This window comes from Narcine bancroftii, chromosome 2 (assembly GCF_036971445.1).
Source record: "Narcine bancroftii isolate sNarBan1 chromosome 2, sNarBan1.hap1, whole genome shotgun sequence".
Taxonomy (NCBI): Eukaryota; Metazoa; Chordata; class Chondrichthyes; order Torpediniformes; family Narcinidae; genus Narcine; species Narcine bancroftii.
In genome coordinates, this window is record NC_091470.1 from 276,607,853 (window position 1) to 276,623,726 (window position 15,874).

Sequence of the window (15,874 nt, forward strand, 5' to 3'; positions counted from 1 at the left end):
AGATGTGTGGTGAAGCTGTGTGTTACAGATAATAATTTCCCTGAGTGTGAGGCCTTAGTAATTCACATGAGGAGATTAGACAAGGACTGCACACGTTAGTGTCAATCTCCATCTATCCCATTACCATCTCCTCCCCTTGTGTATTGATCCAGATTGCTCTTTAACCTCAGCCTGTCTGACAATGATCCCCTGTACACAGTAGGGGGATTTTCTGGGATCCCTATTGAAGATTAGATTTGTAGTTCTCTGCTCCTTCAGGTGAATTCATCAAGCCTATCAAATCCTCTCAGTCACTCACCCCTCACCTGTCCTGCAGAAAGGAGCTCCAGCCTCTCCTGAAGGAAATCTGTTGATCATCAACTATCTTTTTTTTGTGTCGCCAGTCCTGCTTCATCCATAAAGCAGCGTCAGGGCCAATGTGGAGGTGGGTGGAGGTGGTGTCCTGAACCTCACGTGTGTTTTGTGTGTGTGTGTATATATGCACAGGTGGAGCACTCGTCTTCGATGAGGTAGACATTGAGCTCCAGGCTGAGAACATCCTCATCACGGAGGGTGGTCTGCTCCAGGTAACAAGGCGCTGGGGAAATGGGTAACTCTGGCCCACACACTGCTGCATCACAACAGCACCTCGTGAGATATGGTGTCCATACATGATCAATGGTGGTGCCCTCCTGCAGGCTGCAAGCCCTCTGATTACCTATTGGCCCAAGTGACTTGCACATCACAGAGGCAGACATATTGCCAACCAATGGTGAGAAGCTAGGGAAGAGGACAGGTGATGAAAATTTTAAAAACTTCAGGTGCTGGACATCTGAAATTAAAAGAGAAAATGCAGTAAACATTTCCTGGCCAACTCATGTTAATGAAATGACCAAAAGAGTGTGCCTGCACCTTTTACTTCCTCAGAAGCCTGAAGAAATTCAGCATGTCACCTGCATCCCTAAAGATCTTCTATAGCTGCCCCATTGAAACCATCCTGTCAGAGTATATCACTGTGAGGTATAAAACCACAAGCAACTGTAGAGGATTGTCCCTGCAGCTCAGTTCATCACACACACCCCGCTCCCCTCCATCAACTCCATCTATAACTCCCCTGCCTTGGAAAAGTGATCAACATATTAAAAGACTTGTCCCACCCTGGCCACACTCTCTTCACCACCCTTAAGGGTATGAGATTACATACTACCAGATCAAAAACAGTTTCTTTCCTGCTATTATCAGACTCATGAATGAATCTCACACAAGTAAAATTATGTTGCCTTTGCTCTGTATCAATTCACTGTAACTCTGCATTTCTCTACAGTGTCTCATTTGTACTGTGTATGAGATGCCCAACTGGATTGCTTGCAGAACAACCTCCATCACTGCATTTTGCTATGTGACAATAAACTCTCATACGTTCATTAAATATGGAACACAGAACAATATGGCATAGTACAGGCCCTTCAGCCCTTGATGTTGTGCTGACCTGTATATTCCTTCCTAAAAAGTACTAACCCTCCCTACCCCATAACCCTCTATTTTTCTTTCATCCATGAGTCTGCTTAAGAGTCTCTTAAATGTTTCAGCCTCCACCACGTCCCCAGCAAAGCATTGCAGACACCCACACCTCTCTGTAAAAAAAAACATACCCTTGATGTCTCTCCTAAACTTTGTACATATGTCCTCTGGTGTTTGTTGATGCAGTCCTATCTATGGCCCTCATAATCTTGTAGACCTCTATCAAGTCTCCTCTCATCCTTCTACACTCCAAAGAGAAAAGTCCCAGCTCTGCTAACCTTGCCTCAAAAGACTTGTTTCAAAATTTAGGCAACATCCTGGTAGATTTGTATATTTGCAACATCTGTACTCCTGAATTCAATCCCCCTGTTAATGAAGCCCAGCATCCCATAGGCCTTCTTAACTATCCTATCAATCTGTGCAGTGACCTTGAGGGATGTATGGATTTGAACCCCAAGGTTCCTCTGTTCATCCACACTCTTAAGTAACCAACCATTAATCCTGTATTCAGTCTTCTGGTTTGTCCTTCCAAAATGAATCACTTCACAATTATCCTGATTGAAATCCATCTGCCACTTTTATGCCCAACTCTGCATCCTGTCTATATCATCTTGTAACCTTTGACAACCTTCAGCTCCATCCACAACTCCTCCATCCTTGGTATCATCCACAAACTTATTGGCCCATCCCTCTGCTTCTTCATCCAGGTCATTTATAAAAATCACAAAGATCAGGAGTCCCAGAACAGATCTTTGCGGCCCCTCCACTAGTCACCAACCTCCAGGCAGAATACTTTCCTTCCACTACTACTACTCTGCTTTCTTCCTTCAAGCCAATTTTTTATCCACACTTCCAAGGTTCCACTGACGAGTCTTATGTGGAGGACCTTGTCAAATGCCTCACTAAAATCCATGTAGATCACACCTACTGCTCTACCTTCATCAATTTCATTTGTTACCTCCTCAAAAAACTCAATTAGACTTAAGAGGTGTGACCTTCCATTCACAAAGCCATGCTAACTATTCTTGAGTATACTGTACTTCTCCAAATGCTCATAGTTCCTATCCTTTCCATTAGTTTGCACATCACTGACATAAGACTCATTGGTCTATAATTCCCAGGATTCTCCCTATTACCTTTTTTAAACAAAGGGACTACAGTTGCCATTCTCCAATACTCTGACACATCCCCTGTGGCCAAAGAGAATTAAAAAATCATAGCTATTTCCCCAGCTATCTCTTCTCTCACCCCACTGCACTTAGGGTATATCACATCTGGACCTGGGCACTTATCAATCTTGATGTTTTGAAGAAGATCCAACACTTCCACTTCCTTAATCTCCACATTGTTCAGCACACAGGCCTGTTCAATTTCAACCTCGCTGTGATCAAAGTCCTTTTCTCTTATGGATACTGATGCAAAGTATTCATTTAGGACCTCCCCAACCTCTTCTGCCTCCAGACACATGTTGCCTCCTTTATCCTTTAGTGGCTCCATCTTCATTCTCATCATCCTTCTGTTCTTCACATACACATAGAACACCTTGGGGTTCTCCTTAATTCTACATGGCCCTCATCCCCCTTTCTTAAACTCCTTCCTGGCTGCCATATACTTCTCCTAAGTCCTTCTTATTTCCTGCTTCCTATATCCAGTGTATGCTTCCTTCTTTTATATCTTTTACATTTCCCTTGTTCAGGTGGGAACCAACTCTACTCCCTTCAGACATAAAGCCATCATCACCCTTCATGGCCACCTGCGCTCCAAGGAACTGCCCCTGTATGGATCCAAGACGCTGGCTGTTCGAGAGGGGACGTTGGACCTTCATGGTATGTCTCTTTCTGCTCAGTGTGCTCAGCAGTTTCCAAACCATAGCCATATTCTCACAGAGCATCAACAATCCCCACTCAAAGAACACCTTTACCCTCATTAAACATCAGGCTCTTTGCAAGAGGATGGTCAGGTCAAAAGTGACTATGTGTCACTGATGCCGGTATCAGAGAGATGACCAAGGCAAATTCACCCACACCTCCACCCCTGTGAACAGAGAGGAACAATGGGACCATGTTAAAGCCTGAAGGCCATTTATCCTTAGCAGGTTGAAGCCTTTCCATTGTGTGTCTTCAAGTGTGTGAACTGACAATAACCACACCAGCAGTGCAAGTATAAGACCACTTTAATAAACTAATATGTACACTAAGAGGTCTTGTCTCTCTGCAAGACGAACCTGGAAGGCTAGACTGTAGCCCTGAACTGCTTTATATACAAGGTCACCGGGATGGGTATTTCTTGGCAGGAATCAGTGACAATTCATAGCCTGTAGGATACATCCTCTGCAGATGTGGTAGTTTGGTTGTGTTGGAGTATATCAGAGTTCCTCAACTGAGTACAACTCATTCATGTAATTAATTCCAAAGCAGTTCCACATAGTTGGGTGGCAGATTTGAAAGATTAACACAAGATGCTCTTACATTGGAGCTCAAAAGTGAGGGTGGGGGTGAAATGGGGGTTGCAGTCACATACAAGGACTGAAGTTGAAATGGGGGTTGCAGTCACACCCAAAGGACTGAAGTTGAGGCAGCTGTATCTTGGAAATGAATTAAACAATATTAAATTAACTGCCTAGCTCTGTGACTTTGTAGGGAATCATCCAAATATACCCTAATCCCAGGTCCCCTGATGTACTTGACAAAATACTTTCTCATTGGAACAGATTATTCCACCAGAAGTATGTAAGCATGAGGAATGCAAGTTTTCTTTGAAGTGTAGCTATACCAATCGTTGAAGGAATGTTTATTTGCAGGTGTAGATTCCAGATTACTTTTACCAGGGTGGTTATTAGTGTTCTCCTCATTCAGGTCTTCCCATTCCTGTAACCTGGACTCACCTTGCCGAAACAGCAGAGGCAGGCTCTTCAACAATAACATTGCAGAGGGCTGTGAGCTGGAAGCCAGGGGACCAGATTGTCATTGCATCTACTGGAGGCAGGTAGGTCCAGGTCGGTCTGTGTGCCCCAGATCACTGGGCTGTGTGAGGCCTCGCCTTTCTCCAGGGTCTGCACCCAACTTTGCATCCTGACCAGGGATCCCATCAACCAGCCTCACCAGGCAGACACCAGAAAGTCTGCTCACCATAGGAAAGGGAGTATTGAGGGAGTATCACACTGTATAAGAAGGGCAGTACTATCACTGTGGGAGGGGCAGTACAGAGGGTGAATGACGCTGTGTGGGAGGGGCAGTACTGAGTGTGGGTCACACTGTGTGGGAGGGACAGTATTGAGGGTGTGTCCCATCGTGGGACTGGCGGGGCAGAAGTCAAGGTCTGCACCACCAGGAAGATGGAGGAAGATAAATAATTTAAATGGCTGAAATGGGACGTGAATCAAAAGGTGGTTTTTTTGAGTGTGTGGTGTGGGAGTACTCAGGCAGACTTCTTGTTCAGAAGTCTGCAGCTTGTGAGTAAAATTCTGTTGTCTCAAACTGTGCAGTTCAAGCATTTAGCTGGAAGTTCTCTTGTTAAAAGTTTATCATCACTGATTAGCTTGGCAGTCGGTTGTTAATTACTTTTCAACAACATCTCGAATGCCTAGGAGCCTCAGCCTTACCTTCATGGAGTATGGGAAACTTTGGCAGATTTCCAGGGAGGCAGTTCATGAATATCTGGGGATTTCTGTTCGTCGCTCAATTCTCATTTCAACGTGGGGAATGCGGGGCCATGTGCTCTGCTGAGGACTGAGTTAGCACAACTTCAATCAACATGAGACTGCCCTCTCCTGTTGTGGACTATTGTTTTATACAGTGGTCTAGTTTCGCAAATATGCCAGATCCATCTTCTGAAGTGCTAGGCCAGTGACTTCAATGACCCATGTGGCCATGAATTCTTTTGCATCACTGAAAGATGAGAGTGCGGTCATGATACCTGTCCCCCACTATATTGGTTGGAAAATGCACAGGGCAATGATGGGGAGCGATGGCACCCTTGTCATTACAGCAAGTGTGTAAATGGAAGGGAAAGCTGTGCTTTGCCTACAAATCGTGAAGGAAGAGGGCCTAGTCACGAGTTGAGTCGATTCATAGACTCACCAGCTCTGTGTCACTTCATCGTTGAGACTGTGGTTGAGAGTGTGTTTCATGGAGATATGGAGTGTTAGAGGGTCCAGACCCTGCTCGTGTATTTGAAGGAGTTGTTCCTGAAGTTCTGGCTTCATTTCAGCAACACGCTCCTGATCTTTGAGCACCCAGTACAGAGGAGGGGAGGGTCAGTTGAGGGTTGTCCTTGTTGATCTAGGACTGGGACTGGCCAAGATGGCCATCTATGGGTCGAAGTAGCGGGCAGTTGAGGGTTCATCTCAGACTGACTGCCTGCCCTCTTCTGAAGACATCTGTGTGCCTGTCTATCCCTGGAGAAGGAGCACTCAATGCTCATAGGCACTGTCTCCAAGACAGTTGGGCCCCCAAAGATTTTATGTGTTTCAATTTGTAATTATGTTTGGGAGGAGTCACGTGATGGAGTAGTGGCCGGTCAGGGAATTCCAGCCCTCTCCGGAAAAGTTAAAAAAAAATGCACAAAACACAAAGGTACAAGATTAAAATTTAAAACAAAGTAAAAATAAAGGTGAGAAGAAAATGGCAGCGAAGAGAGAAAAGTCGAAAACAACGGGAAGAAGAGAAGAAGAAAGAACGTCGGAAGAAGAAGGTGAAGGCCTTACCTGTCCGAGGAGGCCTGCCGCGGAGAGAGAAGCCCGCTCCCTCGGGTCAGTGGAAGTCCCAGGCTCGGGACTACAAAAATGGTTCGCAGAGCCGAGTAAAAGTGCGCAACCGCGCATGAAAAAAAAACACACTGACGGGAGGGGGGAACAGCTGTGGAGTCGATCTCCACAGCTGAGAGAGACACCTGCAGCACAGCAGCAGGTGCAGAACACAGACAATAATGACAACAAGAAAGAAGAGGGTAAAAAGAAAACAAGGAAACAACAGATGGTCAACCCAGAGGAAGAAGAAGAAGAAGAACAGAAAGAAGTGGAAGAAGAAGAGAAAAGCAAGACAATGGATGTATCTTTTTTTAAAGAATATATGGAATCAGTGAAAGAATGGCAATTACAAGAATTTGATGAGATAAAAAGAAGAATTAAGAATGCAGAAGAAAAAATGAATAAAATGGAAATTACCATGTCAGAGATAGGAAAAAGATTGGAAAATATGGAAGAATGAGAAATAATTGTAGAAATGGAAGTAGAGGAATTAAAAGAGAAATTAGAAGAATCTAATAAAAAAGTTAAAGAGGCACAGGAGCTGTTAGCTCAGAAGATAGATATAATAGAAAACTATAATAGAAGAAATAATATAAAGATAGTGGGCCTTAAGGAAGATGAAGAAGGCAAGAATATGAGAGAATTTATAAAAGATTGGATCCCCAGGGTCCTAGGAAGACCAGAATTACAGGAAGAAATGGAAATAGAGAGGGTACATAGAACATTAGCCCCGAAACCACAACCGCAGAAAAAAACCAAGATCCATTTTAGTAAAATTCTTAAGATATACAACAAGAGAAAATATATTGGAGAAAGCAATGAAGAAAGTAAGAGAAGACAAAAAGCCACTGGAATACAAAGGTCAAAAAAATTTTTTCTATCCAGACATAAGTTTTGAACTCCTGAAGAAGAGGAAGGAGTTCAATACAGCAAAAACGATCTTATGGAAAAAAGGATATAAATTTATGTAAAAGTACCCAGCGGTACTTAAAATAGTTATTCCAGGGCAACAAAACAGACTATTCTCGGATCCAGAGGAAGCAAGGAAATTTGCAGTACAACTACAAAAGAAGTAGAGAGATGAAGACATGTACTGAGAGTAAAAATGACCATGAACTATATGTATGTGTGTAAAGAGGAATATGTGTGTATACATATATATATATATATATATATAGTGTGTATACATGAATGTATCCGTATTTAGAGGAAAATATATAGAGTATAGACAAGAATTAATAAGGGAGGGAAAGAAAATAGAAGGAAAAAGGAGGGAATTAAAAGAGTGACCTTTGTTACATATGAAAATTGAAATCTTTTCTGGGGGGGCTGGGTGGGGAGGAGTTACGGTCACGACAAAATCAGTTGACGTTTGCGAGTGAATTCGCAAATCCAAATGGAGGGGGAGATGTGGTTGCCCGACAAGGGATAAAGGGCAACTCAGGAGGGGGAGGGGAGAATGGGGTTAAAGAAGTTTTAAATAAGAGAATAAGGAAAATGTTTGATGTTTTAGAAATGTTGTCTTATAAAGCGTTCAAAACAAGAAAGCTGAAATGGATAAGAAGGAAAGGTGATGATGGAGAAACGGAAAGGGAAGATAAACAAAGTATGAAATGGCTACGCTGAACTATATGACTTTAAATATTAACGGAATACATAACCAAATTAAAAGAAAGAAACTGCTAAATTTACTGAAAAAAGAAAAAATTGATATAGCATTTGTGCAAGAAACACATTTAACTGAATTGGAGCACAAGAAATTAAAGAGAGATTGGGTAGGACACGTAACAGCAGCGTCGTATAATTCAAAAGCAAGAGGAGTAGCTATATTAATTAGTAAAAATGTGCCAATTAAAATAGAAGAGGAAATAATAGATCCAGCAGGGAGATATGTAATGATAAAATGTCAGATATATTCGGAGTTTTGGAATCTACTCAATGTGTATTCACCTAACGAAGAAGATCAAAAGTTTATGCAAGATATTTTTTTGAAGATAGCAGACACGCAAGGGAACATACTAATAGGAGGGGATTTCAACCTTAATTTGGATTCAAATATGGACAAAACTGGGAAAAAAATTAACAGAAAGAACAAAGTAACCAAATTTATAATTAAATCGATGGAAGAAATGCAACTTTTGGATATATGGAGGAAGCAACACCCAAATGAAAAGGAATATTCATATTACTCGGGTAGACATAAAACATACTCAAGAATAGACCTATTTTTGTTATCAGCTCGTATGCAAGATAGAGTAAGAAAAACAGAATATAAAGCTAGAATATTATCGGACCATTCACCCTTGATATTGACAATAGAGTTAGAGGACATCCCTCCAATAATGTATAGATGGAGATTAAACTCCATGCTACTTAAAAGGCAGGATTTTAGAGAATTCATTGAAAGACAAATTAAAATGTACTTTGAAATAAATACGGAATCAGTGAAAGATAAGTTCATACTATGGGATGCAATGAAAGCGTTCATCAGAGGGCAAATAATAAGTTATGTAACCAAGATGAAGAAGGACTATAATCAGGAAACAGAGCAGTTGCAAAGGGAAATAGTAAATATAGAAAAAGAATTAGCAATGAAGGAAGATACAACTAAAAGAAGAGAATTGGCAGATAAAAAAATAAAATATGAAACACTACAAACTTATAAGGTGGAGAAGAACATAATGAAGACAAAACAGAAATATTATGAATTAGGGGAAAAAACGCACAAAATTCTAGCATGGCAGCTTAAGACAGAACAAGCTAAGAAAATGGTATTGGCATCAAGGAAAAAAGACAAACAAATCACATATAATCCAACGGAGATCAAGGAAAACTTTAGAGAATTCTATGAACAATTATACCAAACTGAAAACGAAGGGAAAGAAGGGAAAATAGATGAATTTTTAACCAAAATTGAACTACCGAAATTACAAATAGAGGAACAAAATAAATTAACAGAACCATTTGAAATAGTAGAAATACAAGAGATAATAAAAAAATTACCAAATAATAAATCACCAGGAGAGGATGGATTCCCAATAGAATTCTATAAAACATTTAAAGATTTATTAATTCCTCCCCTCCTGAAAGTAATTAACCAGATTGATAAAACACAAAGCTTACCAGATTCATGTAAAACAGCAATAATTACAGTAATACTAAAGCAATGGAAAGATCCACTCGCACCAGTGTCATATAGACCAATATCATTACTTAACACAGATTATAAGATAATAGCTAAACTATTAGCAAACAGATTAGCAGAGAATGTACCTAAAATGGTAAATCTAGACCAAACTAGATTTATTAAAAAAAGACGCACAACAAGTTAAATTTATTAACTTAATTCATGCAGTAGAAGGGAGTAAAGCGCCAACAGTAGCAGTTGCTTTAGACGCAGAGAAGGCCTTTAACAGAGTAGAATGGAATTATTTATTCAAAGGATTGCAAAAATTCAGTTTACCAGAGAAGTATATTAATTGGATTAAAGCATTATATAAGGGGCCATTGGCGAAAGTGACAGTAAATGGATATATATCATAGCAACTTAACTTAAGCAGGTCAACACGGCAGGGATGCCCACTATCACCCTTATTGTTCGCGTTAGCTATAGAACCACTAGCAGAATTGATAAGAGCAGAAAATAATATAAAAGGGATAAAAATAAAAGACAAGGAATATAAAATCAGTTTATTTGCGGATGATGTTATAGTATACTTAACAGAACCAGAACTATCAATAAAGGAATTATGTAAGAAATTGAAGGAATATGGAGAAGTGTCGGGTTACAAGATTAACGTAAATAAAAGTGAAGCAATGCCAATGAATAATGCGGATTTCTCAAAATTTAAGAAGGAATCACCATTCAGATGGCAAATGCAAGCAACAAGATACCTAGGAATACAAATAAATAAAAATCTCAGCTATCTATATAAACTCAATTATTATCCACTAATGAAAAAATTACAGGACGATTTAGAGCATTGGAAAGATTTACCATTAACACTAATAGGAAGGATAAACTGTATTAAAATGAACATTTTCCCAAGGATATTATACCTATTTCAGGCATTGCCAATACACTTGACAGAGAAATTTTTCAAGGAGTTAAAGAAAATAATAAGGAAATTTTTATGGAAAGGGGGGAAACCGAGGATAGCATTAGATAAATTAACAGAATGGTATAAACAAGGAGGCTTACAACTGCCAAACTTTAAAAATTATTATAGAGCCGCACAATTAAGATACCTATCAGATTTTTATCAAACAAGGGAAAAGCCAGATTGGACTTGATTAGAATTAGATAAAATAGGGGAAAAGATACCTGAACACATATTATATAAATGGGATGAAAAATTGGTACAACATAGAACTTCTCCAGTATTACATCATCTACTCAATATTTGGAAGAAGGTTCATGTAGAAAGAAATAAAACAAATTATCAATTACCAAAACTAATATTGATGCAAAATAAGTTACTCCCTTTTACAATAGATAACCTTTCCTTTAGAGAATGGGAGAAAAAAGGGATCAAAAGAATAGAAAATTGTTTTTCAGGAAATAGATTATTATCCTTTGAACAAATGAAAGATAAATACAATATAACTCAAGATACAGTGCTGGCATATTACCAATTGAGATCCTACTTGAAGGACAAATTAGGAAGCAGTCTGAGGTTACCAGAGGGAAGTAACTTTGAATATGTGATTACAGATACAATGATAATCAAAAGATTTATAACAAATATGTATATTAAACTGCAAGAAAAGGAGAATGAGGAAACAAATGGTAAAACTAAACAAAAATGGGAACAAGATTTAAATATAAAGATAAAAAAGGAAACATGGGAGAAATTATGTTCTGGAACGATGGGAAATACAATAAATACGAGGTTATGTATGATACAATATAACTGGATGCACAGGCTATACATTACACCTCAAAAGTTAAATAAATGGGACCCAACAGTATCTAATAGATGTTTTCGATGTAAAAAAGAAATGGGAACAACAATTCATGCAATCTGGACATGTGAGAAAGTAAAAAAATTTTGGGAAGATCTCAACCAAATATTAAATAAAATTACAGAAAACAATATACCAAAGAATCCAGAGATCTTCCTCCTAAGTAACATAAAAACAAAGAATTTGGAATTGATTTGGATGGTGCACAAAAAAGATTTGTTAAGATAGCTCTAGCCGTAGCAAAAAAATGTATTATGTCAACCTGGAAATTGGAAGATAATTTGAAAATACAACAATGGTATATAGAAATGAATAAATGTATTCCATTAGAAAAAATAACATATAGTTTAAGAAATAATATTGAAATATTTGAACAAATATGGGAGCCTTACATGAAACACAATAGAGAAAACCTAGCAGGGAAATTCACTACCTAAATTAACGAAAGGAGATGGAAATGAAAAGAATTGACTCAGTGGAATTTCTTGTTTATTTTTATTGAATGACAACATTGTTTGACTGGTTTAATGTATCTCAAATTTTGTACTTTAAATGGATGGGGGGGGAGGTAGGGAGGGTGGGATGGGAGGAGGGAGGGGGGGAGAAAATGACACTGTATATATTTGAAAAGGAAAATGTATGTATCATGGTCAATGTGGTTTATGGTGTGAAAAATAAAAAATTTATTTAAAAAAAAATTTGTAATTATATTTTGTGTAAAATGTCTGATTTGTAGACTAATTCAGTGCTGGTTACTTTTGGATGATGAATAATAAAGGAGAAGTATTGATTTACCACCTAAAAGGCAAAAACGTGGCAGTTCTGAGGAAGTGGTGTATCTGTCCAGGGAGGTGTTCACACGAGAGCCATGGGTAGAAGCTGTGACATTGTGTTCACTACCTTGCCTCCTTGTGTGCAGGCACAGCCAGCGGGAGAATGAGGAGAGGACAGTGGAAGCTGTGTCATTGGATGAGCGGACCCTGTCCCTAACAGAACCGCTGAGGTATAGGCATCTGGGCACAGTGCTCCCACTGCCAGGGGCTGTGCTGGAGGCTCGGGCTGAGGTGGGGCTCCTGACCCGCAATGTGGTTGTTAGAGGCTCTGAAAACACCGACTGGGAAGACAGAGTTGAGCGGTGTCCCGAAGGCTTCAACATAGGTATGGATGGGAACGTTCCCCATGGCTGGGCAACACTGGGGTGGGGTAGGGTGGGTATGGGTGAAGGGTGGGGTGGGTCAAGGTGCATCTGGGTGGGGTGGGGTGTGTCTGGGTGGGAAGTGGGGTGAGGTGGATCGAGGTGAGTGCAGCAGGGCCAGGTGAGGTGGGGTAGATCAGAGAAGGGCAGCAGAGAGCAGGATGGGGGCAGCTGATGGCACCCAGGCATCCTCGGAGAAACCATGGAGCACCTGAAGATCAGACCCCCTCCTCTCCCCACCATGAGCCCCATCCATATTGAGTGCCCCCCTCACTCTAGCCCCACTTCATCCCCTCTATCCAGATATGGTATTATCACTGGGTCTGGTCCACAGTTCACCCTCCCCCCACATCTAGAATGGGGGAACCTCACCTCCAATATTACCGAGGGATGTCAGGTGTGCAACAGCAGTGAATGTGCAGCAACTCACTCTACCACTGCTCTGCCTCCAGGTCAGTTTGCCACCCAGACCTGTTTCCAGGGGCGACTGGGCGAAGAGATTGGGAGCGACGAGTATGGCGGCTGCATCATGTTCCACTCTCCACAGCCTGGCATTGGGCAGGTGGTGGGAAGGCTCCAGTATGTCGAGGTACGTCCAGTGGCCCCCACTGGATCCCCTTGCACCTTGATTCACCTTGCATCCCAGTTCACCCTGCACCCCAATTCCCCTTCCAACCTTGACACCTCTCCCACCCTATTTTCCCCTGCCACCCCAATTCCCCTCTCACCCTGCTCCCCTCCCACCCTGCCCAGCTTCCCTCCCACCCTGATTCCCCTCCCCTCCCACCCCTATACCATTTCTCCTCGATCACCTCCCCTCTCACCCCGCTCCCTTCTCTCCCTAATCATCCCATGCCTTCCCACAACATCTACCTCACATCTCTACCCTGATCTCTTCCACTCCACCCACCCCCAGCTACCCCGAACCACTCCCCACTACCCACCCCATCCCTTCCCACCACCCCCAACCCAAGTAGTGGATGAGGTGCTGCTCCTCCATCAAGTGTTGCGCTTCATTGTTACACAACTGAGGACAGAGTGGAAGAAGAGGGATAACTTCTAACACAGCTTTATTTCTCTCACCCCTCTCCTTCCCTCCCTTCCCACCTTTTCTTTCCACTTCTCACCTCTCCCACCTGCATTCTCCCTCTCCCACCCGCAATCTCCCCTTTTCCCACTCACACTCTTCCCCTTCTCCACTCTTCCACTTTTCTTTTCTCCCTTCCACCCTCTCCCATTCACACCCTCCCACCCCTCTCCCATTCACACCCTCCCATCACCCACTCTTCCCCTCCCCATTCTCCCCCTCTGCTATACTCCCCCTCCGCTGCACTAACCCTCTCTCACCCCACTCATCCTTACCCCACTCATACCTTCCCTCTCTCCCTCCCTCCCTCTCCCACCCACATCCTCCTCCCCTCTCCGATTCATTTCCCACATTTTTCCTCTCCCATCCTCCCTCCCGACCCTCTCCCACCCCTGTCCCACTCCCCCCACTCACCGTCTCCCCAGATCTATCACGCAGGCCAGGCTTTCCGCCTGGGCCGCTACCCACTACACTGGCACCTGCTGGGGGACCTATCCTTCCAGTCCTATGTGAGAGGTTGCTCCATTCACCGGACCTTCAACCGGGCGGTCACTATCCATGGCACACACCAGCTGCTGGTTGAGGGTACTGTGGCCTTCAACATCAAGGGCGGGGCCTTCTTTCTGGAGGATGGGGTGGAGCAGGGAAACGTGCTGCAGCACAACTTGGCCCTGCTGGTCCGCCAGAGCACCAACCTGCTGAACGACGACCTCACGCCAGCTGCCTTCTGGGTGACCAACCCTGCCAACATCCTGCGCCACAACTCAGTAGCAGGGGGTAGCCACTTTGGTTTCTGGTACCGGCTTCTGGAGCGGCCCACGGGGGCCTCACTCACCCAGACCATGTGCCCACGCAAGGTACCCCTTGGCCTCTTCCAAAACAACACCGCGCACTCCCTGGGCTGGTACGGCCTCTGGATCTTCCCAGTCTACCACCCGAGCCGGGGGGGCTGGTGCTGGACCTGGGAGGCAGAGCCCGCTGCCTTCCACTCACTCACTGCCTGGAACTGCCTGAAGGGTGCAGAGTGGGCAGACGGAGGAGCCCTGCAGTTCCACCACTTCCTTTTGGTCAACAATCAGAGGGCGGGTGCTGAGGCCCAGCGGCTGAGTAGGCCTCACCTAGATGGCTGGGGCCTGGCCGGAGGGGCGTTGCTCACCAACCTCACTGTGGTGGGCCATGTGGAGGGCCTGGGACTGGGGCCCAGCCACTGCACCCAAAGTGGCCTGGTGCTGCCCTTGGATGATGGTCTGACAGTGGAGGACGTCCGCTTCATCAACTTCGACCGGCCTGGTTGTTCTGCCCTGGGGCTGATGAGCAGCATCCCAGGGCTGTGCACCGATGGCTGCGGGGGCTGGGGAGTGAGGTTCAGCCAGGTTCGCTACTTCAACACTTCCAACAAGGCCTCCTTCCAACGGGAACACCAGGCTGTGCTATATGATGTCGACGGTTCCCTCACAGGTGAGCTGAGGGGGTGGAGCTGGGGGAGAGAGAATTGGGGGGAGAGGGGTTGGAAATTGGGGCGTGGAGAGAGGGGTGGGGTCAGGGGAAGAGGGATGGGGTGGGGGAGAAGGGTGATTCAGGGGAAAAGGGGTCGGAGACGGGGGTGTGGTGGGGAAGAGGAGTGAAGCCAAGGGATAGGGATGAGAAACCGGAAGAGAGTGGTGGGGGATGAGGGGGAGCAAAGTGAAGAGATAGGAAGGAGGTGGAACTCCCAGCAGAGGGAAAGAGTGTGGATGGGACAGGGGAGGAAAAGGGGAAAAAGGAGACGGAAGGGAGCAGTGGATCTCGATTGAAGGGTTAGAACCCATGAGGATAAGGCTACTTGGAGAGTGGGGTGGGAATACCATAGGAGAAGGAAGGTGTCACCTGGGAGAGTGAATCAGATCAGCTTGGGGAAGAGGTGTGGGTCTCCTTGGGGAGAGGCTTAAGGAGTGCCATACTGGGATGGGCAGTACTGAGAGATTGAATGGACTGTAACCAGCCAGTAATATGGGTTTTGGCTCTTGCAGGTGGTGCTGGTTATAAGGTGGTTCCCCACAGTCAAATGTTTGACCCAACGCGGTGTCATCCATCAGCAGAATGGAGCCAAGACTACCCTGGTGTTGTGTGTGACTCCTCCGTCACCTTCCATCGCCTGGCTGTCCACAACCCCTCTCCATCTGCTCTGTTGGGATGCCAGCTCATCCTATCCAACACGCATGGTACGTCTGCTCCCACTCCCCACAGATTTCTCCTCTCCCCTCTCCTCCCCCTCCCCTCTCCATCTCCCCCTCTCCCTCCCCTCTCCCCTGAGTTTCATAAGTCAGGCCCTATCTGAAATGCCGTCAAAACTGACTACAAAGTGATGGTTATAACAGGAATTACATCAAATGTGCAACAG

The 15,874-nt window shown here is 43.8% G+C and overlaps 1 protein-coding gene across 1 annotated transcript in view; it reads left to right on the top strand.

Moving 5' to 3' along the window:
- Positions 1 to 15,874, top strand: part of pkhd1l1.1 (PKHD1 like 1, tandem duplicate 1) — a 185,547-nt gene that overhangs the window by 112,766 nt on the left and 56,907 nt on the right. Inside the window, exons 56-62 of the mRNA XM_069915690.1 lie at positions 487 to 566; positions 3,197 to 3,326; positions 4,356 to 4,485; positions 12,132 to 12,370; positions 12,860 to 12,996; positions 13,920 to 14,952; positions 15,504 to 15,699. Of these exons, the coding sequence (XP_069771791.1) occupies positions 487 to 566; positions 3,197 to 3,326; positions 4,356 to 4,485; positions 12,132 to 12,370; positions 12,860 to 12,996; positions 13,920 to 14,952; positions 15,504 to 15,699 (1,945 nt within the window). The remainder of the gene's footprint in view (positions 1 to 486; positions 567 to 3,196; positions 3,327 to 4,355; positions 4,486 to 12,131; positions 12,371 to 12,859; positions 12,997 to 13,919; positions 14,953 to 15,503; positions 15,700 to 15,874) is intronic.